General features: G+C 39.2%; 1 protein-coding gene across 1 annotated transcript in view; it reads left to right on the plus strand.

Moving 5' to 3' along the window:
- Positions 1–23,210, plus strand: part of CARNMT1 (carnosine N-methyltransferase 1) — a 41,086-nt gene that overhangs the window by 8,168 nt on the left and 9,708 nt on the right. The window contains exons 2-6 of the mRNA XM_056118786.1: positions 2,015–2,210; positions 3,513–3,676; positions 18,543–18,683; positions 19,652–19,830; positions 22,147–22,260. Of these exons, the coding sequence (XP_055974761.1) occupies positions 2,015–2,210; positions 3,513–3,676; positions 18,543–18,683; positions 19,652–19,830; positions 22,147–22,260 (794 nt within the window). The remainder of the gene's footprint in view (positions 1–2,014; positions 2,211–3,512; positions 3,677–18,542; positions 18,684–19,651; positions 19,831–22,146; positions 22,261–23,210) is intronic.

Consider the following 23,210-nt stretch of genomic DNA (forward strand, 5'->3'; position numbering starts at 1 on the left):
ATTGCTCCAGCCCCGCAAGTAGTATTTCAACCCTAAGTTCACTGTTGCAGTGTATGGGGCCTAGGGTGAGGTGGGGGAGTAGGGATAGTAAACATCATGATACAGCCACTACTGATAAATTTGTATTTTCATATTATCCCTCTCCTCCCTATACACCTGCATGCTTCTAAAGCTATGGCTTGGTTTTCTTTATTTTGTCCAGAGAATTTCTTCAGGTGGTATATTGTTCAGAAGTTAGAGAATAATTTGGCATAACACGGTAAAATAGACAGAATCAGTTTTTGGGAGTACAGATTAGTCAGCCAACTGAAAGACTATTTTTTTCTTTCCATTTAATATTAAATAAATGCCATACATATTTTAAAATTTATTTATGTATGTGAAATGTAGAGAATGAATGATAGTGAACACCTGTGAACCTATCACTCAGGTTTCATAAAAGAGCATTATTTTGTTCCTTTTCCCTAAGGACATCATACTGAATTTTCATTTCTATGCTTCCTGTGTCGTTTTCATGTACGTTAAGTCTCTACAAAATGCTGTTAATACAAAATGAAGTTATACATTTTGTAGTCTTGACACTTCTATTTATATTTTATCCCTAAGTTTTTATGCAGTGGTGTTTTATTACTAAATACATTCATTTTTCTATGACGATATTGTACTTTGTTGGTTTGGTTTGCTGGTGATGGACTTTTGAGTTGCTTCCAGATTTTTTGTTTGCTACTTCTAACAGTGCTGTGATGAAAATCGTTCATGGCTCACGGTGCCCATTTGCAAGAATTTGTTGAATATGTCTAGGAATATAATTGCAAGGGCATGGAGATATGCATATTAAGCCTCGTTAGGTAATGATGGTAGTTCCCACGTGGCTTTACTAATTTACTTACACCTATCAGTATATAAATTAATACATAAGTACTCTAATCTCCCCACTTTTTATCAAGTCATATTTAGTTTTAAATTTTTCCCATTTGAGTTAACACATGAAATTTGATTGTATAATATTTAGTTATAAAAATGTTTTTTGTCTTTTTCAGATTTCATAGATATGTGATGACTTTAGACTTAAAAGTGACTTTAGAATTATCCGGAAATGCAAATTTCTGATTAGATGTAAAATGGTACACAATTTATGTGCTTTTAATTTGTTTACTACTTTTGTAATATATATGATCTTGATTTTAAAAAAATTTCACTTGTTTAGTTCAGTTCATTTGAAAACACTTTTTTTTTTTTTTTTTTGGCTTTTGGGTTTCCACCTGGCAGTGCTCAGGGGTCACTCCAGGCTCTGCATTCAGAAATTACTCCTGGAGGTGCTTGGGGACCATGTGCGATGCAGGGGATCAAACTGGGGTCGGCCGGATGCAAGGCAAATGCCCTATCCACTGTTCTATCACTCTGGCCCGGAAACACAGTTTTTTGTATAAAGTTGTCTCATAGCAACATACAGCTACTTGATATATAAATTTAAAGCAACTGGTTTTGTTGAAAATGTAAGTTCGGAAACTAAAATTATAAAATAAACTTAATATTGATCCTCTTTTTTTTTTTTTTTTTGGCTATTGCTTTTGCTTTTTGGGTCACACCCCGTGTTGCACAGGGTTCACTCCTGACTCTGCACTCAGGAATTATCCCTGGCGGTACTCAGGGGACCATATGGGATGCTGGAAATTGAACCTGGGTTGGCCGAATGCAAGGCAAATGCCTTGCCCGTTGTGCTATCGCTCCAGCTGCCAGTCCTCTTTTTTTTTTTAAATCCCTTTCTACTTGATAACATACTTCCTTTACTAGTTATAAATTGTCTTTTGCTTTGTTATTTAGTGAAAAATTTGTAGCGAAGTAAAAATATAGAATGCTTTCTAAGTTGATGTCCATTAAGAAACCAAAAGATTGTAAATGACAGGATAGTATCCACCATTATAAGAGAATAATTGTACAGGAAGACATTTAATGTAAGATAGGCCTCTCGAAAGAATCTTTTGCCAATTTAAAAAGACCTTTTATGTTTTAGCACCAGTATGCATGAGCGAGTGAACCGAACAGAAAGACAATTTCGATCACTTCCAGCTAATCAACAGAAACTACTTCCTCAGTTTCTTCTTCACTTGGACAAGATTCGGAAATGCATTGATCATAATCAAGAAATACTTCTGACCATTGTGAATGATTGCATACATATGTTTGAAAATAAAGAATATGGAGAAGATGTATGTGAATGTTTGCTACATTTGTTTTCATTTTCGAATTTAAGCTATATTAAGTTATTATATTTTACCCTTTAAAAAAAACAATACTTGTCTATTCAGAATGTTTTCACTTAGTCATTAGATGAGGCTTAATAGAACACAGTATGCTAGTAACTGGATTTGTTCACTAGTTCTTTAAAAATAAAGAATATTGGCATTTTGATTACTTTTTGAAAAAACATGTTCTCAGTGTTCTGGCATATAAAGTTAATGACTAAAAAGCTGATAAAAAGCTTGCTGTAGCTCTGTAGCACCGTCCTGCCTTTGTTCATCGATTTGCTTGAGTGGATACCAGTAACGTCTCCACCGCGAGACTTGTTCTGGTTTTGGCATATCGAATACGCCACGGGGAGCTTGCCAAGCTCTGCCATGCAGGCGGGATACTCTCGGTAGCTTGTCGGGCTCTCTGAGAGGGACGGAGGAGTACCGGGGTTGGCTGAGTGCAAGGCCAATGCCCTGCCCGCTGTGCTATTGTTCCAAAAGCTTACTATGCAAGATTATTTTCTTATATCTGTTGATAGCTCTTTTTTTGTTGTTGTTTTTGTTTTCTGGCCTCATCCAACCATACTCCAGGCTTACTCCTGGCTCTGAGTTCAGGGATCACTCCTGGTCAGGCTCAGGGTAGAGTATGGAGTGCCCGGGATCAAACCCAGGTGTGCTACACGCCAAGGTATGTGCCCTGCCCACCGTTCTATTTCTCTGGCAATAGCCCTTTTCAACTTGTAGATTCAGTCTAAGGGACTAGTAGTAATAGAAACATGAGTCCTCCTTTTTAGATCTACAGGATATAGTTAAGCCTGTCAAGTGCGAAAGTTTCCAGCCTGCCCCACCAATAACCCCAGGAACTGTTAACTTCCCCCTCTTAGAGGATGTTTGATCTCCAGAGCTACTTAGTTCTGAGTATAGACAGCTTAATTATATGGTGGGTTCATAATTAATGGACCTTACTCTACCTGGGGTAGAAGGGAGACCACCAAATATTTTATTTCATTTAGGATCTCAAGCTGCCCTTGAACTCTGGTTGAGGTGAGAGGCTAATGATTTATCCACTAACCTATCTTACACGGCCTCTGAATAATGTGTGTGTTTTGCCATATTCAAGTTTGATCACTTTCTTGGAAGCTCATTCATTTCTGTTTTTTATTTTTTATTTATTTTTTAAAATTTTTATTAGTGAGACGCCATGAGGTACAGTTGTAGACTTACGAATTTTGTGCTTGGGTTTCAATTATACAATGATCATCATTTCTGTTTTTTAAACAGGGAAATGGAAAGATCATGCCAGCATCTACATTTGACATGGATAAATTAAAATCCACATTGAAACAGTTTGTGAGAGACTGGAGTGAAACTGGGAAAGCAGAAAGGGATGCCTGCTACCAGCCAATCATTAAAGAAATATTAAAAAATTTTCCAAAAGAGAGATGGTAAATAGTATCTTGTTTCTAACCGGGTCCTTTAAGATATGTTAGCACTGAGTTTCTCTATAAGATAATTGACACTCTTGATTTGTTTTTATAGTTGGTAAGCACCCCAGTGTTCTGCATATGTGGGTGTGAGGTGTTACATTTGTTCTAGGATACATGTGTGAGTTTGCAAGTTTGCACTTAACATTATGCATAGTGTTCTAGCACTCTGGGGGAATTTCTAAAAAGTAACCAGAAGGTAGACTGAATGTTCATTATCAGTGATGTCTGTGTTTTATAATCTGCTTTATGTTCTAGCAAAAATAGTTCTTAATTTTACTCTTTCTGACATACATGCAAATGGAGCAGAGATTCTCATTTTTGTGCCATGGAAATCAGAAGAATGTGAGCTGCTTAATATATGACTGTGGAAAAAATGAGTTAGTTTGATTTATCAAAATGCTTAAAATGCAGATTTGTGGGGTTGAGATAGTTCAAGTGGTAAAGCGCATCCTAACACCCGTGAGGCCCTAAATTGAGTTGCCTCTAGTGATGCTGGTTGGGACCAGGTGACCCCAAATCCCTTGAACTTTTTGATCTGCTCTGCCCGGTTTCAGGCCTGTTTTTCTAAGTACAAGAATAGGTCTGAGTGACCCCGTACTTAAAAGGGTATTTGTGGGGATTGGGAGTTGACTTAAGTGTTTAAGCACCTGCTTTGTATGCGTGAGGGTTTGGGTTTGATTCCTAGAACCACAAAGGGAAAAAAGATTTGTGATATAATACGCTTTTATTATATTCATATTAAGAAATATTTAGCAGCAAGAATGATCACAGTTTTATAAAACTTGAATGCTGTATATATTAAGAACTTCAACTAATGTGAAATAAAAATGTGACTTTATGGGTGAAAAGTGGCATGTAGTGTTGAAACTACAATTGTTTGTGGCCTGCATTCAAAATTGAAGAGGGCCGGAGAGATAGTACAGCAGTTAAGGTGCTTGCCTTGCAGAAGAAGGCTGACCTGGATTGGATCCCCAGATGGTCCTCTGAGCACTGCCAGTAGTAATCTTGAGCACAGAGCCAGGAGTAACTTCCCCTGAGCATCACTGAGTGTGCTCCAAAACCAGAAACAAAAGTTGAAGAAATATCAGTGAAAGGTTAATGAAATTAAAATGTAATTCTTTCCCACACCCTTTACAGGTTGAGTGAATTCTGTTTATATAGACCCTTGGGTCCAAGGATTCCACTTTAGGATTGTCTTCCCATCCCCGAGTTAGGCAGATCCTTTGAGAAATTATGTTCCGTGTGTCTGTGTCTTTAACATTTCTCTTGAAATATCTTCAAATTTCCAGATAAGTTGGATAAGTTGTAGAGAGCTTTGTATATTCATTTTTTGAGGGAGGGTGTGGACAGACCTGCATCTGTGCTTAGGGATCATTCCAGGTAATGTTCAGGGGACCATGTGGGGTGCTGGGATCGAACCCAGGTTGGCCACTTGCACACCAGTGCCTTATCCACTGCACTGTCCGTCTGGCCCCCTGTTCTTGACATGGATTCCTTAACATTTTAACATTTACGTTACGATTTCCTCTTTCCTGTGTTCCCCGTTCCACCATTTATTTTTTTGTCCTTTATTTATTTTTTAGCGAAGCAAGATGATTTTTATTGAAACTTACTTAGAAAGATGTAAGGGGAGAGAAAGAGAGGAAAGAGAGAACAGGGGCTTCTCCAGAGTGCAAAAAGCAAGCAGAGATACATAGAAACAAGCAATTGAGATACATGTTCAAGGGAGAAGCCTGCTTGTCCTTTTTTTGTGAAAGTAAGGAGACGAATATTTTTCTTTTTGATTGCTTCTTTTTTTTTCCACGCACAAAATGTAAACATATTGCACCTTCTAGTTTTTCACCTAATATAGCCTAGACATCTTCCTCAGTCATATATTTTGAGGGTGGGGGGCATAGGAGCGTTTGAGTAACTGCCTGTGGTGCTGGACGTTACTCCCAGCTGCGTGACCATGTCGCACTGGAGACTGGCCAGGATCAGTCCCCTGCAAGGCAAGTGCCTTAATCTCTGTGCTCTCTTCAGCCCCCCATTTTATTTTTTAAGGTATTAGCAGAGTACTCTTGTTGTGATGTTTGGATTTTATTCCACGGATCCCTGTATTTGCATACCTAAGAAGTTGATGGCATCCAGTTCACAATTATATATTATGCTACAATTAATAACCTGGTGCATTTTTTTTATATTGTTGAGGCATATCTTTAGTATAAATTTTAGACGTGGATTGCTACATTAAAGAGGAAAATTTGTGATACCTTGGTTATTTTTATTTATTTATTTACTTTTGAGCTATCCTGGTGGTGCTCAGGGCTTAATCATATAGGGTGCTGGAGACTCAGCTCAGATTGGTCTCTTGGCGAGGCAAGCACCTTACCCATTGTACTCTCTCTCTAGCTCCTCTTGGTTAACCTGTTGTCGTGTAAAAAAACTGCTACAAATTCAACTGCTTAAGTTATTTTATTTTTTTTTGTGGGTCAGATGTCTGGGCATGGCTTAACAATATTCTAAGGCTGTGATCAAAATGTCTGCTAGACATTTAGGTCAACTCTGTTCATGTTTCCTTTCATTTCCTTTGCATGTATCACAGCATTTTGATTGAATGTCAAAAGTTTATATGTAAGGTCTTCTGGCAAGCTTCTAGAATTAGACATTAAGTACCAAAAAGTAACTGTTTTGTGTTTTTAATTCTGATATATTTGTATGTTAAAATATATTAAGTTCCATTTAAAGACATGCATGCAGCAATACTGTTACTTTTTGGAAAGTGAAGTGGATTTAAGTATTTCATCTTCCTCACATTTACTCAATGCACATTGATTTTAACATTTTCCTTTCAGTATGTAGAGTAATGTGAATATCTTTCCAATATTTCAGCTACTTAGATTTTCTAAGGCATGACAGTGGAGTATTTGGCAGTAGATGAACTACCGTGACCACAAGAAACCATTGCTATCATGGTATTGTTATCTATAAAGAATAGTATAAAGACTATTTAAAGACTGCTGATAGCTTGTTTGAATGCCTATAGAAGTCTGTGTGCTATTGCATTTAGCTGAGTAAATATAAAAATCATCCTCTGTATTTTTGCTGTGGCCAGTGATTTTTTTTTGACATTATGTTAATAGTTTATATTCTTAGTACACTGTTGGAGAGAAAATAGATTTGAGGAAAGCCATAATACTACTTAAACACAATTCATCCAGGGTATCAAAAGAATCTACTAGAGCATAAGGGGTGCTTCAACAAAGAGATTCGAAATAATAAAATTTCAAATAGAGATATTAGGAATGAAGAGCACATTGAAGAAATTTCATTTTAATATGGAAAGTAAAAAATTAGAATTTCATGGAGGGAAGAATACCAGAAATTGAATGTAGAGAAAATTGAAAACTCCTCCGAGTTATACTGAAACTGAATAATGCTTCTGAAATAAATGGGGCCAATGTAGAATTCAAAGAAGTAGCAAAATACCTGGAAAACAATGAAAGAAGTTTTCAGGTGCTGTATGCAGTGAAAGTGGTGTTAAGAAGGAGATTTCTCACAGTAAGGGTTTACATCAATAAAGAAACAAAGTGATCCAACCATATTTATGGAATAAAACAAAAGTCAGCAGAAGAAAATATTAGAAAATAAAATGTCAATAAAAATGCAATTCAAAAGACCAGTAAAATTAAGAGACAGTTCTTTATTAAAAAAATTAAATTGAGATTCTGTGGTTAACATGCTATTAATAATGGTTTTTCATTCGCATAATTCCAACACCACACCCATCAGCAGTGTAGCCCTCATTTAAGAGCACCTTCTGTAAAAGGCTTGATGAATCCTTTGTTAGACTTGCTAAGAGAGGCGCGGAGGCGGGGGAAACCTGATAAAAAGGAGTATAAATAAAAAGTAAAGTACAAATCAGAGGAAATGCAGATAAATCTAAAATACTTACAAAGATCACCATGCAAATAAGTTGGACAACCGGAAGAACTGGATAAGTTCTTTGGAAACTTGAAACGTTTCAGCGCTGAACCAGATGGAATTGGAAGTTTGAATATAAGACCTATTACAAATACAAATACCAAAGCCTTAGTCAAGGGTCCTTCTAAAAACAAAAGCCCCAGTGCCAGATGAATTCACAATTAGAAAATTTTCAGAGGCTGGGCGTTTACCCTGCAAGCAATCAACCGAAGTTCGATCCCCGGCATCGTCTCCCCGAGCACTGCCAGGAGTAATTCCTGAGTGCTGAGCTAGGAGTAACCCCTGAGCATCACCAGGTATGACCCAAAAAGTCAATGAATAAATCAATCATAAAGAAAAAAAAAAGGGAAATGTTCAGAGAGCTCTATCTTTTTTTTTTTTTTTAAAGAAATTGTCCTCAAAAATTGAAGAGGAAATTTGTTTAAAATTGTCAATTCCATGGGGGCTGGAGCTATAGTACAGCGGGTAGGGCGTTTGCCTTGCACACAGGCCTACCCGGGTTTGATTCCCAGCATCCTATATGGTTCCCTGAGCACCGCCAGGAGTAACTCCTGAGTGCAGAGCTAGGAGTAACCCCTGTGCATCGCCAGGTGTGACCCAAAAAATAGAAAAAAAAAAAAAGAAAAATTGTCAATTCCAAACTTGTTTACTTTGGGGTGCCAAATTTTACTCTAATTCTAGAAGAAGAACCACAAACAGAAAACTACAGGTAGATAACTGGTGAGTAGAGATTTAGGACGCACATCAAGAATTGTTGCTTATCATGACTAAGATTCATGCCAGGGATGCGAAATAATCTTCCACACAATTAACGTAAATCCCCCTGTGTAAACAAAAATAAGTCAACATAATCTTAAAATAGATGCTGAAAAGCCTTGATCATGATTCAGCTTAACTATACTGAACATCATTTGTTAAAATACTGAATCGGAAATAGAAAGAACATAATTAATGTAACAAAGGCCAAATATGTCCAAGCCATGGCCAGTACAATCAGTGGTGAAAGGGAATGCTTTTCTCTTTAATATCCAAACATGACATTCACGGTTATTCTCACTACTTCTCTGTAAATTGTATTTAGTCAGAGCAGTCTGGTAGGAAAAAAAGCATAAAATGGGAAAGAAGTAAGACTTATTTGTAGATGGTAGGTAATATACATAAAAAGACCTTAAAAACTCCATGAAAAACTACTAGAAATGAATGATTGAAGTAGGAAGACACCAATGCACGTAAGTCTGTTGCATTTGCATTTGTAATTAAAATTTTAAGATTTATAAAGTTCCTAATAGAGTTTCAGGCATTCAGTGCTCCAGTACCAATACCACCAGTGTCAACTCCCTCCCATCAATAACCCCAGGAAATGTGTTGAGTTTTTATATGCAAACCGAGTTGAGAATAGGGATAGTAAGAAAACGATTCCTTTTTCTGTTACATCAAAGAAAGAATCTTGGGTATTAACGAAAATGGTGAAAAATCTATTCTATGAAAACTATAGACATACTAAAAGAAATAGAAAGCACAACTGGAAAAATATCCATGCCTATGATTTGAAAAAATAGGCGTAATTCAAATGCCCATCTTATTTTAATAATCCACAAATTGAGCATAATTTCTTTCAAAAGTTTATTGGAATTTTTCATGTAAATCAGAAGAAACAGTTAAAAAATTTGTAGTTTTTTTGCTTCCTCCTCTTGTGTTGTGATGTTCAGAGGTTGTACACTTGTGTTGTGATGCTTGCATACACTTGGTTGCAGCATGCTGGGGATTGCACTTGGTGATGTAGAGAGGTGACAGGGATCATTACTTTCACCTGACACATGCAAGGGGCCACATCTCCAGGCCCCAGCAATTTCAAAATTTGCATTGAACCATGAAATGACCTAAAAGAAGCCAAAACCTTTCTGAGAGTAAAAAGAAAATTGAAAGTATCACACTCCCAGGCTTCAACGTATATTACAAAGCAGTAGTCGTTGAACTGGAAGCAGAGACAATGGAAGAGTAGAGAACTCAGAAATACCCTCTCATATGGGCATACAATTTGCAATTTGTACTATCGGAGACGCCCATGCAGTGACTTGAAGAAAGTCCCTTCAGCCATTTATGCTGCGAAACTATTGCTGTATGCAAAAAATATTTTTTTCTACAGTATACAAGAGTTCACTAAAAATGAATTAAAATTTGTATAACTGACCTGAAACTATAAAATACATTGACAAAAACATCAGCCTCATTGTACATCTGATGTAAAAGCTTCTATACAGCCCAAGAACCAACCACAAAACCAAAAGGCAGGGCCTGGGATGTGACTCTTGTTACAGCATGAAGCCACGGATTCAGTCCTCTGCACCACCCCACATGCTCAGTATCTAGTTGCTTGACTGTTGGTATCCCCAGTGTTACAGCCAAGTGTGCATGAGCACAGGTTAAAATGTGCAAACCCTAAGAGGTACCATAGAGTGCAAGCTGTGCATCCAAGGCATGATGCCACTGGTCATCTGACAGTAACAGAAGAAGGTAAGGGTCAGGGCTGAAAAGATGATAGTACAGCAGGGAGGGCGCTTGCCTTGCACACAGCTAATCTGGGTTTAGTCCCTGGCATCCCGAACCCACTAGGAGTAATTCCTGAGTGCAGAACCAGGAGCAATCCCTGAGCATTGCCAAGTGTGGCTGCCCCCAAAAGGTAAGGCTTTTTTTTTTTTTTAAGACAATTTGGCGGTTTGGAGAAGATATCTGCATATCATACATCTTAAAAGTGGTGAATATCCAAAAGATAGAGGGAAATTATACGATTCCTCGGCCTTAAAAAGAAAATAAATCAATTAAACAGTGTTAATAGACATGACTAATTCTACTAAGAAGACCCACAAACTTGTGACAAAATGCTCACCATCACTCATTTCCAGGGAAGAGTAAATCCAAAGCACAATATGTCACCTCACATCAGTGAGAGTAACTTGCATGGAAAATCGGAAATAAGTGTTGGTGCAGATGCAGAAACAAAGGGATTCGTGTATTGTTAGTGGGAATGTAGATTGATGCACTTGCTCTGGAAAAAAAAGAACTCAGAAAATTTCTCACAAAAATAAAAAGGGGGCTGAGTATAACACGTATTGGATCTTACACTCCACGCTCCCATTCCCATCACTATAAAAATAAAAACAAATGCCATATGATCTAGCAATACTATTCATCTTTGTTGGGGGGGGGGCACACCTGGCTATGCTCAGGGCTTGCTTGTGGTTCTGCTCTGGTTCTGCTCTTGGAGTCATTCCTGATGAGACTGTACCTGGGTCAGGTCAGTCACATGCAAGGCAAATGCCCTATCTGCTGTACTATTGCTCCAGTCGCCTAAAAACATTTAAAAAAAAATATGTTGGTTGTATACATAGTACCCTCTGCTCTACAGTACCCGTAGAATCTGGAAAGGGAGGGTAAAAGCAATACCGTGTTAAGGGTATTAAAGAGATTGGGTGTGTATGTGTATGAGATACTTGCTCACAAAATCAGTGTCATACGACTTTGGTTCTGGGTAGCATAGAAATTATGTATTAGTTTTTCTTTTTTTTTTAAGGAAAAAATAACTGCATTTTCAGAGAACTGTATTATAAGACTCAGATGTTACTTATTACTGCTTTTCCATAAGGTTCTACAAATAGAAGTTAGCAACATTTTTGGTGATGTGCTTTTCTAAATAGTTCGTTCATAGGCTTCAAAGCTAGGCGAAGTTCCGTTATTTAAGCTACTTAGAAATGCGATCATGTTTTATTTGGGGGCCATACCTGGTAGTATTCCAGGCATAATCCTGGCTCTGTAGGATTTCGGTAGGATCACTCCCAGAGGGCAATGGGGGACCATATGTTTGCCGGGGATCAGACCCTGATGGTGATGTTTAAGACAGGTACCCTACCCACTGTACTCTCTCTCAGTGCCATGATCATTACAATAAGTCCAGTAAGCATCACCACACACTGGTATTTCTCCTTAACTTTTTCTATGCTATAAGCAACTTGCAAATATGCAATGTGTATATTAACTATATTATACTGCAGTAGTATAGTACTGTAGTTAACTGCATTATATGTTATTTCTATAACTAGAAATTTTTAACCTTTGGATCATCTTTGCCCATTTCTCCACCACCCAACCTTTCCTGTCCAGCCGTTAGTCTCTCAGAGTGTATGCTTTTTAAAATTTATTTTGTTGCTTTGTTTTGTTTCATTTTGGGGCCACACCAGGGCCTACTCCTGGCTCTATACTCAGGGACCACTCCTGGCAGTGTTCAGGGGATTGAACACTGGCAATCATCCTAGCAGCTGTGCTATTAATCAGGTCCCTGAAATTGTTTCTTTGTATTTTGACAGTCTGTTATTCTTGTTGAGAAACAGATTTTTGTATACTGGTTTTGTATTCTTCAGTTGAACAAATTAGTTGATTGGCAGTTTTTTGGTAGTGCCTTTATTTTTATTTATTTATTTTTGTTTTTTGGGTCACACCCGGCGATGCACAGGGGTTACTCCTGGTTATGCACTCAGGAATCACCCCTGGCAGTGCGCAGGGGACCATATGGGATGCTGGGAATCGAACCCGGGTCGGTTGCGTGCAAGGCATACGCCCTACCCACTGTGCTATCGCTCCAGCCCAGGTAGTGCCTTTAAAGATAGGTAAGAGGTATTTTTTGTTTTAATTTTTGGGCCCCACCCAACGGTGCTCAGGGCCAGCTCCTGGCTCTCTGCTCAGTGATCACTCCTGGTGGAGATTTGGAACATATACGGTGCCAGGAATAGAATGTGGGCTGGCACCAATCCGCTTTCCTGAGCACTTAGGCTCAGGAAAGATTTTTAAGATTAAGTTCTGTTTCAACAGAGAAATCAACAGCCATGTAGAATACTTTCTTGTAAATCCAATCCTGAGATCTACTGCTTTTGTTCCCCCTTTCTGGTTTGTTGTTGGGCCACATTTGGAGGTGCTCTGAGCTGACTCCTGACTCAGCGCTTAGGAATTAACTTTTTTTTCCCCCCATCCGGTCACACCCAGTGATGTACAGGGGTTACTCCTGCTATGCTGTCGCTTCATCCCCAGGAATTACTTCTGGTGGTGCTCAGGGGACCTTACGGGGTGCTGGGAACCGAGCCTGTGTGCACGGCGAGCACCCTACCCACTGTTTTATCACTTTGGCTTAAAAACTCTTATTTGTGAGGCTAGAGCAATAGTACAGCGGACAGGGCATTTGCCTTGCCAGGCGGCCGACCCGGGTTCGATTCCCAGCATCCCATATGGTCCCCTGAGCACTGCCAGTAGTAATTACTGAGTGCAGAGCCAGGAATCACCCCTGAGCATCGTAGGGTGTGACCCAAAAACCAAAAAAAAAAAAAAAAAAAAAGGAAAGAAACTCTTATTTTTTAGATCATAATTTTTAGCTCATTGAACTTGAATGATACTTTATATTTACAGGGGTAATTTTTTCATCGGATTTATGCATATCATATATGCATAATACAAGGTGTTTACTTTTATATAATTGGGTAGGGAAAAAGTGCGTAAGCTTTATTTGAAAATGTTTTATTATCAGTTAGATAGTATGGTTACCGTGGTATCCAAATGCTTTTTTAGTATTGATGCCCCAAGTACACCTTTACCACCACCAAAATGCCCAGGACCTTTCATCATTTACTAACCTTTACTAACATTGTTAGTAAATGACTTAGTGAAATCTTGGCAAAGAATCTGGCAGTATTTCTCAATATTCAGATGTTTATCTTTTTGGTTTTGGGGGTGGGTTTTGGAAGCAGTGGGTGGGCCACTCTCACTCTGCTCAGGCCTTCCTTATTCCTGGCTTTGCATACTCCTGGCATTTGTTGGGGCTATAGAAGGTGCCAGGGATTGACCCCAGGTATGCCAGGTGTAAGGCAAGCACCGTATCAGCTGTACTGTCTCTCCGATCCCAAAGAATATTCTTTGGGATCGGAGAGATAGTATCTTTTGACTCTTGCATGTCATTTTGGAGGAAGTATTTTATAAGTATACCCAGTGGTGAAAAATTATACCAATTGATAGTAGGGTTTTTTTGTTATTGTTGTTTTTGAGGAAGTCTCTTAAGCCATGCCCAGAGGGACTTGGGCTCTCTCCCATCTTTGCTTTCTGAGCTCACCAAGCTGTGCAGAACTGCTTGGTCTGGGTGCCATCATGATTGTTCCAGGAGTAGGGGGGGGGGCATGGGCGGGGCACAGGGCTGCTCCCGGCAGTGCTTGGTTCCACAACCACTGCTCAGAAGTGCTTGGGTGACCATGCATTGCTGGGAACTGAATCCGAGGCTTCCGAGAGCGTGGGATGGCCTTTGAGCTGTCTTCCGAAACTAAGGATATTTTGCTATTCTAACAGAAATTGAAAATGATCTAAATGTTCTTAGTAGATTTTTGGCATACTTTTATATAATAATGCAATGGAATAATTGTCGGTTCTAAAATTGATGAAGAAAACTCTGTGCCATAGAGAAAGAGGTTCATGATGTTTAATGTCAGGGGTTGACAAATTTTGTTGAAGGGCCAGAGAGTCAACATTTTAGGTCGTTCCTGGTTCCTTCACTCAGAGCTACTCAGCTCTGTTGTTTGCAAAGTAGCCGTAGGCAAAAAAGTGAGCAGACTTGGCTGTATTCCATTGAAACCTTACTTACACACAGAGGTGACTTACTCGGGGGTCTTGGTTGCTGACCCTGTATTAAATGAAAGAAGCAAAGTGAAGAACTGGGTAAATCAGAGCCTATTAAGAGGTGAATGAATTACTGAATTACTGAGAGCACAAAGAAATAAATCCAAGCTTTGCCTGGGATATTTGGGAAAGACTTCATAGATAAGGTGATAATGTAAATGGTTTTCTATTCCTTGTGGGAACTAAAAGATTAAGGTGAGAGGTGATTTCTGAATTGCAATATTCTTTTTATGTTAGTAGACAGGTAGAATTATATTTTGTAGGGGCTGAAGACTAACCATTTTTTACTTTGAGTAAAAATATTTTGTATCACGCCAGAGCGATAGTATAGCAGGTAGGATGCTTGCTTTTCATGCATCCAACCCAAGTTTAATCTCCCAAACTATATGTGAGTCCCTGGAGCTCCGCAGGGAGTGATCCCTGAGTGCAGAGCCAGTGGGGGGGAAATATGGGAGAAAGGGGGTCCACATATCACTCCTTGATTTTTTTTTTGGGCGGGGGGGTCACAACCAGCGATTCCCAGGCGTTACTTCTGGCTCTGCACTCAGGAATCACTCCTGGCGGTGCTGACCATATGGGATGCTGGGGATCGAACCTGGGTCGGTGTGCAAGGCAAACTCCCTACCCGCTGTTGTATCGCTCCGGCCTGCACCTTGATGTTTTACATAAATAGATGTTTTAGAAAATATTTTTGTCTATTTTTAAGGAAACAATACAGATAGAGTAAAATTGTCCTGCAAGCGTCACAGAGCACATTCTTCCCTCTTCCCAGAGATAATTGCTGATAAAATTTGTTACTTTGATTGTTCTTATTTGAACTCCAGGTGTATGTACTGTTGTGTAGCACAATGTGTTCTCTGTTTTAAAGACTCATAAAATAGTTTGTAGTATCACTTCAGTTACCGTAGCTCAACATTGTGGTTTTTTAAAAAATGATTTCTCTGTAGGAACCAGTATATAAAATAGAAATATAATGCAATCCACATATTTCACATTATCTAGTAGGCAAGTGTGAAAGTAAATAAAAGTAAAGTAAAGTAAAGGCCCTCCCGTTGATCATCGATTTGCTCGAGCGGGCCCAGGAACGTCTCCATTGGAGACTTTATTGTTACTGTGTTTGGCATATCGAATACGTCACGGGGAGCTTGCCAGGCTCTGAAACAACAAAATTAATATGCCTTAATAACCCTGAATATATAAACTATTTCATCATACAATCAACATACTAGATATTTTACATTTGTTTTTGGTACTCCTTCTTTGAAACCTTGTGTTAATTTTACATTTGCAATGCATCTTAGTTAACACAGGCAACATTTTAAATCTTCAGTAGCCAGAACTGATCAGTAGCTTTTATTACTTTGAACTAAAAATAATCTCTACTTTGTTACGGTCTCTTATTCAGAGACTGTAATGGTTCTTTGGTGCTGAAAAAGTTGGCAGACTCCTACCACCAGGGGTCAGTCAAGTATCATGTCAACCTAAGAAAATACTTTGTCTTGAGTTTGCTGACCTTTAGCTTTTATCAAAGATCACTTCTGTGTATTCTAAAAAGCCTCTGAAGAAGTAAATTCACTGCTGGTAAAATACTTGGAGCGGGGCTGGGGATCGGCTTGCTGATGGAGCGTATGCCTTGTATGCGTGAGCCCCTAGTTTCAATCCCTAGTACTGCTGACATTTTAAAAAAAGGAGAAGAAATAGTTGATTTTCAAAAGACAGTGCCATTGTTATCTACCATACATTAGAGAAGGGCTGGAGAGAGACGAGAAGGTTCTGTACTGTACTTACATTATAATTAGATGTAGTTGACGTATACTGTTAATATAATTTAGGAAGACCCAACAGAAAAAAATCTAGTTCTAGAAAAGAACCCAGATATAGGGGGCAATTTGCACCATTCTTGTTAATTAACATTAATGTCCTCTGATTTTATATTTTCCCTTTGTGTAAGAATACCAGTAAGAATACCCCTTGTGGGTCTCTGTTGATAGTATACAGCAAGTAAGGTACTTACCTCGTGTACAGCCAACCTAGGTTCGATCCCTGGCATCCCCCAGGGTCCCCTGAGCACTGCCAGGAGTAGTTCCTGTGTGCAGAGCCAGGAGTAACTAACCCCTGAGCATCTCCAGGTGTGGCCCCAAAACCAAAAAAATAAAAAAGAATACTCTTTGTTTGTTCCCTTAGTATTTTACCAATTTGCCAGAATTCTTGAGAAAGGTTTTTGCTTTGGTAGGTTTTTTTTTTTCCTTCAATTTTCAAAGTAGAAAAAAAAAAACACCACGATTTCCCCCAGGTAGACCTGTTTGACAACCTCCAGCATAGAAACTGCTCGGCTGGACAACAGTTCTCAAAAAGAATGCCAATTAGCTAAATTGTCACAGTGGACCTGTCTCAAGGGTGAGAACTCAGGCCTTCTTGGAATGATTGGGGGCAGCTCCCCCTTTCTGCCTGAAGACCCTGAGCAGTTGCCACTCACACCCGGCACCCCCTGCCATAGAAATGGCCCAGCGCCACAACTGAACTACATCAAGCCACTGAGTCACCCCAGCTCTGCAGCCCCTGGAGTGTGTCGCCTCCACGTTTCAGAGTACTGTCAGCTCGGTAGGAGCACAACAAATTAAATGGGAAAGGTGCATAGGAAATCGAAATCACTGAGCTCAGTGGGCAAAAACAGTAACAGAATGTTCAACCAGCTCAGTAAATCCTCAAACAGTGACTTTAGTAACACCATTGTAAGATATAACAACTGCAAGTGACGTTTACTGATCTATTGATAATTCTCTTTGCCTTTTTGTTGTGACAAGAAGTATGAAGTAAATTTGTGCCTGCAAAGGGGGCAGGCTTGGGGTGGTGGGAGGAAAACTGGGGACACGGGTGGATGATTGGTTTTGCAACATTGAATGCCTGAAACAACTGTACTGTGAACGACTTTGTAAATCGCAGTGTTACGATAGATAATAAGAAAGGCAGCTCTTAAAACAAAGGAAACGTGTAAGGAGAGTATGCTAATAAGTGGAGAACACTTTGGTTGTGAATCCCTGGTTTGGCGTAATTGTATTTGCCAGCATATTTCCTTAATTATCAGATTTCTGTTACTGAGACTTTCCCCTTCCAAGTGAAATACATAACAGTTTAAAAAAAAAAAAACATCTGGTGCATTGAAATCTCTAGGGAGGCAGGAGGCAGGAGGGAAATTGGAGACATTGGTGGTAGAAAATGTGTACTGTTGAAGGGATAGGTGTTGGAACATTGCATGACTGAAACCCAATCCTGAACAGCTTTGTAACTATCCCATGGTGATTCAACAACAACAACAAAAAATAAAAAGTAAAAAAGTAAAATCTCTAGGGCCTGGAGAAGTACTACAGAGAATAAGGTACTTACCTTGCATGTGGCTCAACCAGGTTCAACCGCTGGCACCATATATAGTCCCCCAAACACCACCAGGTGTGATCCCTTGACCACAGCTGGGTATGACCCAAATAACATTCCCCTCATACACACACAGAGGAAGAAAAAAAAACTGGGGCTGGAGAGATAGCATAGCGGGTAGGGCGTTTGCCTTGCACGTGGCCGACCTGGGTTCAATTCCCAGCATCCCATATGGTCCCCTGAGTACCGCCAGGAGTAACTCCTGAGTGCAGAGCCAGGAGTAACCCCGGTGCATTGCCGGGTGTGACCCAAAAAGCAAAAAAGAAAAAAAAACCCAAAACCCTATATGTAATATTCTTAGTTAAATGGTTGTATTAGCAGATGAGTTCAGGAATAGTTAAATTTTATTTTACTGTATATATATATATATATATATATATATATATATACACACACACATATATATATTCAGTCTCTTTATAGGTATTCATTTTCCTTTGGGAAGATATTTCCGGGCACAGCTGCAAGGAATATGCATGACTTCATAAATATTTGGATAGAAGGCTTATACCTTTTATTGTTCTGAAAATAGAACTTTAGGAATTAAAAACCCTTGCTTCGCGTCTGATCATGTAATTCCTTGTACCCTTACTTTATTAATATTTAGAAGTGTTTCCAAATTTTAAGAAGCCAGAATCTTGAATAAGTTTTAGTTGTGAATGTAGGTTTTGTCTTTCTTATTTTACCTCAAGGGGTTGGACATAATTGCCTTATTTCATTTCAGGGATCCTTCTAAAGTAAATATTCTGGTACCTGGTGCTGGATTAGGAAGACTTGCCTGGGAAATAGCCCTGCTAGGTTATGCTTGTCAAGGAAATGAATGGAGTTTTTTTATGCTCTTTTCTTCCAACTTTGTACTCAACAGGTATTTAATTTACTTTTTGCTGGAAATGTAATTTTCTCAGAATCAGCTTGCCTTTTCTATTTTTTTTCCTCTGAATTTGAAGATGATTATGAGGCCATTATTTTATTAAAATCATATTTCTTACACAAATCAACCACTTTATTGCCTGCTTAAAAGAATGATGGCTCCTGATTGCTAAGTGGCTTTTTAGAAAGTGATTGGGCATTTCATGAAATTGAAAGGCTTTCTCGCCAGAATTTTCAGGACTAAGTATGATCTAGGAAATTATATTTTCCCATTGATCTTGAAAATGCCTTACCTTTAGTTTCTCTAGTGGAATAAGAGTACGGTGTTGTGGTCTGAAGAGCTTTTTCTCCCTTAGTCATATTCTCCTTATGTGGCCAAATAATGCTCACATGACTTGCTCTAATATGGAAAAGGTCTCGCAAATGTTTTTTTGATTTCTTTTAAAAGATAGTTGGAAATAATTGTGGGATTTTTTTTTTTCTGTTTTGTTTTAAAGGCCAAAAGACGTGTGAGAGGGAAAATAATTTGCTGCCTTGTTTCGTAATATGTTCTCTATAACGGTAGTATGAATCACGGGTTGACAAGAAGGCAAAAATCAAGAGTTGAACAGAATAATTAAAATAAGGAACAAAGTCACTACAGTTTCAGGGGCAGAATATTTGTGACCATTTTTTTACTTTAGCTTGAAGTTCAGAAGCATTTTCAAGAATGTAAATGAATACCTTATTTACATGTTTGAATCCAATTTAATTTTTTCCTGTCTTTCAATCCATCATTGGTTATTCATCTACCGTGTATATTTGCATTTTCAGAAGATAGGGTGGGGTGAATTGCTAATACTTGCATATTAAAAGAATTATATAAGTTAAACCTTCGAACAGATTTTCTATTTTTAGTATTTTAAGTAGTTTTTCTTGGTTAAAATGCTTAGCTAACATTGAATTTTATGCTCATATTTGCAGATGTTCTGAGATTAATAAGTATAAGCTTTACCCTTGGATTCATCAGTTTAGCAATAACCGGAGGTCAGCTGACCAGATTCGACCCATCTTTTTCCCTGATGTTGATCCCCACAGTCTTCCTCCTGGTTCTAACTTTTCTATGACAGCAGGAGATTTTCAGGAGATATACTCGGAATGCAGTAAGTCCAACGCGGGTATTCATTCTATTTTTTTTAAAATTTTTATTTTATTCTTTTTTTTGCTTTTTGGGTCACACCTGGCAATGCACAGGGGTTACTCCTGGATCTGCACTCAGGAGTTACTCCTGGCGGTGCTCAGGGGACCATATGGGATGCTGGGAATAGAACTCGGGTCGGCCGCAGGCAAGGCAAACGCCCTACCCGCTGTGCTATCTCTCCAGTCCCAACGGGCATTCATTCTAAATTTCATAAGCGTATGTATGCTAAGCCAAAGTTTTTGGTTATTTATTTTAATGGCAGTGTATAATGTATTCTGTAGTGGCAATTCGGAGTACTTTTGTTTGTTTTGGGGCCAGACCCAGCAGTGCTCAGAGGATATACCTGACGCGGTGCGCAGGAGTGACCCTTGGCAGTGCTCAGGGGATTCAAACTACCAGGCACCCTCCCACCTGGATTCAAACCAGGTCTGCTGCGTGCAAGGCAAGCACCTTACCTTCTGTACTATCTTTGGTCCAATTTGGATAATTTTCAAGGTTTCTATGAGGCTGTGATGAGAGGGTCTGGAAATATATGATCCAAAAGTCCAGTGTTCATACTTTGTACCCTGGAAGCCCCGGTTCAGCCCAACGACTGCACAGTCTCGGAGCACCACCAAGTATGACTCCTTTTGGGGGGAAAAAAGTAATAGAATATCCTCAGTAATAAAATTTATAATCTGTAGGGATTATTACTATAAGACAGCTGTAAGCAAAGTTTAGATAATAAATGGAATAAAGATAGAAATACATAATTGCAAGAAGAACTTTTTTTGTGGAAAGGCTCTAATTCGAAGGATGGGGAATATTCAGAAAGGGGCACAAGGATATGAATTAATACAATTAATTGTAGATGGTAGACTAGCATGACTGGAAGGGAAAGGGATTCGGGAATTTAATTGGTGATGGCTGGAAAGGTAGATTCATTAGTGGGCTATGAAGTCCGGACTCAGCCTAGAAAACTGTTGATTTCTTTGTAGCCTTTAGAGAAAAGGAGATGTAAATGGGGAGTGTGGGTTATTAGCATAGAAATAAGAAATAACAGAACACCAAGTAGTTAAGAAAATCACTCAACAAGTATTTACTGAGCACTTGCTAAGTACCAAGTGAATTTAAGGCATTGGAAAAAAGAACAAGTAATAAAGAACAAGTAAAAGAACAAGAAAAACAAAATGGTAAATTGATTTTTCCCTGAACTTCAGCATTTACAACCTTTCACACTAAGGGTGAAGTAGTTGGAAATTATCACTTAGGTAAGTGGAAGTGACTGTCTTCTAGAACACAGCTAGGGAGAGGAAACCAGTGAAGGGGATCCAGATAGATCAGGTGCTCTTTGTACCAATATTTATAGACAACCATTTCAGTCCAGGCTTTTTACTTCGCTGTGCCAGACTACATCTTCCAGGAGGGAAAGAGTGTTATTCCCGTCCACTGACGGCCTCTGACTACTCCCAGCACCCTTTTTCAGAGGCAGTTATTTGAAATATTGGTAAACATTTAAGTGTTTTGATGCCATTTGTTTCTCAGTTGAAAAGTGTATATTTGTTTTATGGGGCTGGAGTGATTGTACAGCAGGCAGGGCATTTGCCTTCCATATGACTGACTCAGGTTCTATCCCCCAAATCCTGTGTGGTTTCTCGAACACCACTAGGAGCCATTCCTGAGTGTAGAGCCAGGAGTTGAGTATTGCCAAGTGTGCCCCGCCCCCCCAATTAAAAAGCTTTTAAAAAAAAGTGTGGGGGAGGGAAGGGAGAGTTGAAACGATAGTACAGTGGGGAAGGCGTTTACAGCTGATCTGGGATCCATCCCCAGCATCCCATATGGTCCTCTGAGCACCTCCAGGAGTAATTTCTGAATGCAGGGCCCAGGAGTAACATCTGAACACTGCGGGTATGGCCCCCAAAAGAAGAAAAAAATATATATACTTATTTGTTTGAAACAAACTAGTTTTGTTTTGAGAAAAATGAGGAGTTGGGTAGAGAGAGAGGGAGATGTGTTCAAGGGAAAATAGAGGCTGCTTCAGGTTGGGGAGCTGAGAGGACATTCTCCAAAGCGGAGGATCCACCATGAAGTGAAAAAAGGAATTGCACATCTCCAGGGGTGGAGATGCATGGCCAAGTACATATTCTTTCTGTAACCTGCCAGGATTGATGCATTGCCCAGTTAAATCACAAGGAAAATTTCTAGTGACTATTACTTCATTATAACTGATGTTACAGGAACACTAGAAGATTTACCTAAAGAAAAAGAAAAGTGTAGTAATTTGATTCTTCTTGAACAGATACCTGGGACTGTATTGCTACCTGCTTCTTCATAGACACAGCTCACAATGTGATTGATTACATTGATACAATATGGAAAATACTGAAGCCAGGAGGAATTTGGATAAATTTAGGTAAGTTCTTTAGTGTTTATTAAGATTTTATACCTTAGGGGCTAGAGCAATGGCACAGCGGGTAAGGAGTTTGCCTTGCATGCGGCGAACCTGGGTTCGATTCCCAGCATCCCATATGGTCCCCTGAGCACTACCAGGAGTAATTTCTGAGTGCAGAACCAGGAGTAAACCCAGAGCATCACCGGGTGTGACCCAAAAAGCAAGAAAAAAAATTTTACACCTTAAACTGATGACCAAATTTTGGTAACTTGACAGTGCTGTTCAGAAAGTTGTAATATGTTGTACATATATTTAAAACCTTGAAATTTCTATGGGCTTCAGCCTATCTAATTAGAGCAGTTTCTTCAGTCCTTGCTAATTCCTCCTAAAGAGTTAGAAGACCCGAACCTTACAATGATTTGATTTCACACCAGAAAGTCAGAAATTCCTTATGCGTGCAGATGAAACCATTACATTCTCCTCTGCACTGTGTGGGCCGTAGCAAGGAACGCCTAGCTTGTATTTTCAATTTATGATATTTTCAACTTAAGATTCTCCTCTGTTCAAACTGGGGCAGTCTCTCAGCAGTCATATATGGTGTGTGTGTGTGTGTGTATGTGTGTGTGTGTATTCCCCCCATTTCGTTTTGGAGCCTGGGCGTAAGCCAGGGAGCCCTCATGTAAAGCATGCTACGCTCTCCCTTTGAACTGTATTTCTAGCCCTCAGTCATGGTCTCTCAGAATACTAATTGGTAGTTTGATGGCGATCATTTTCTCATACTCCCCCTCCATACCCCATTGAGAAGGCAATCGCTCCATTAAGATGTCCTTTGTTTTCTTTCTTTTTTGGCGGGGTTGGGGGGTGGGGAAAGGGAATACCCAGCTTTACCCAGGGCTTAGTCCTGGCTCTGAACTCAGGGATCACTCCTGGCAGTGTTCAGGGAAGCTATAAGGTATCAGGGATCAAATCCA

This window comes from Sorex fumeus, unplaced genomic scaffold, assembly GCF_029834395.1.
Source record: "Sorex fumeus unplaced genomic scaffold, SorFum_2.1 ptg000038l, whole genome shotgun sequence".
In the NCBI taxonomy this organism is placed as follows: Eukaryota; Metazoa; Chordata; class Mammalia; order Eulipotyphla; family Soricidae; genus Sorex; species Sorex fumeus.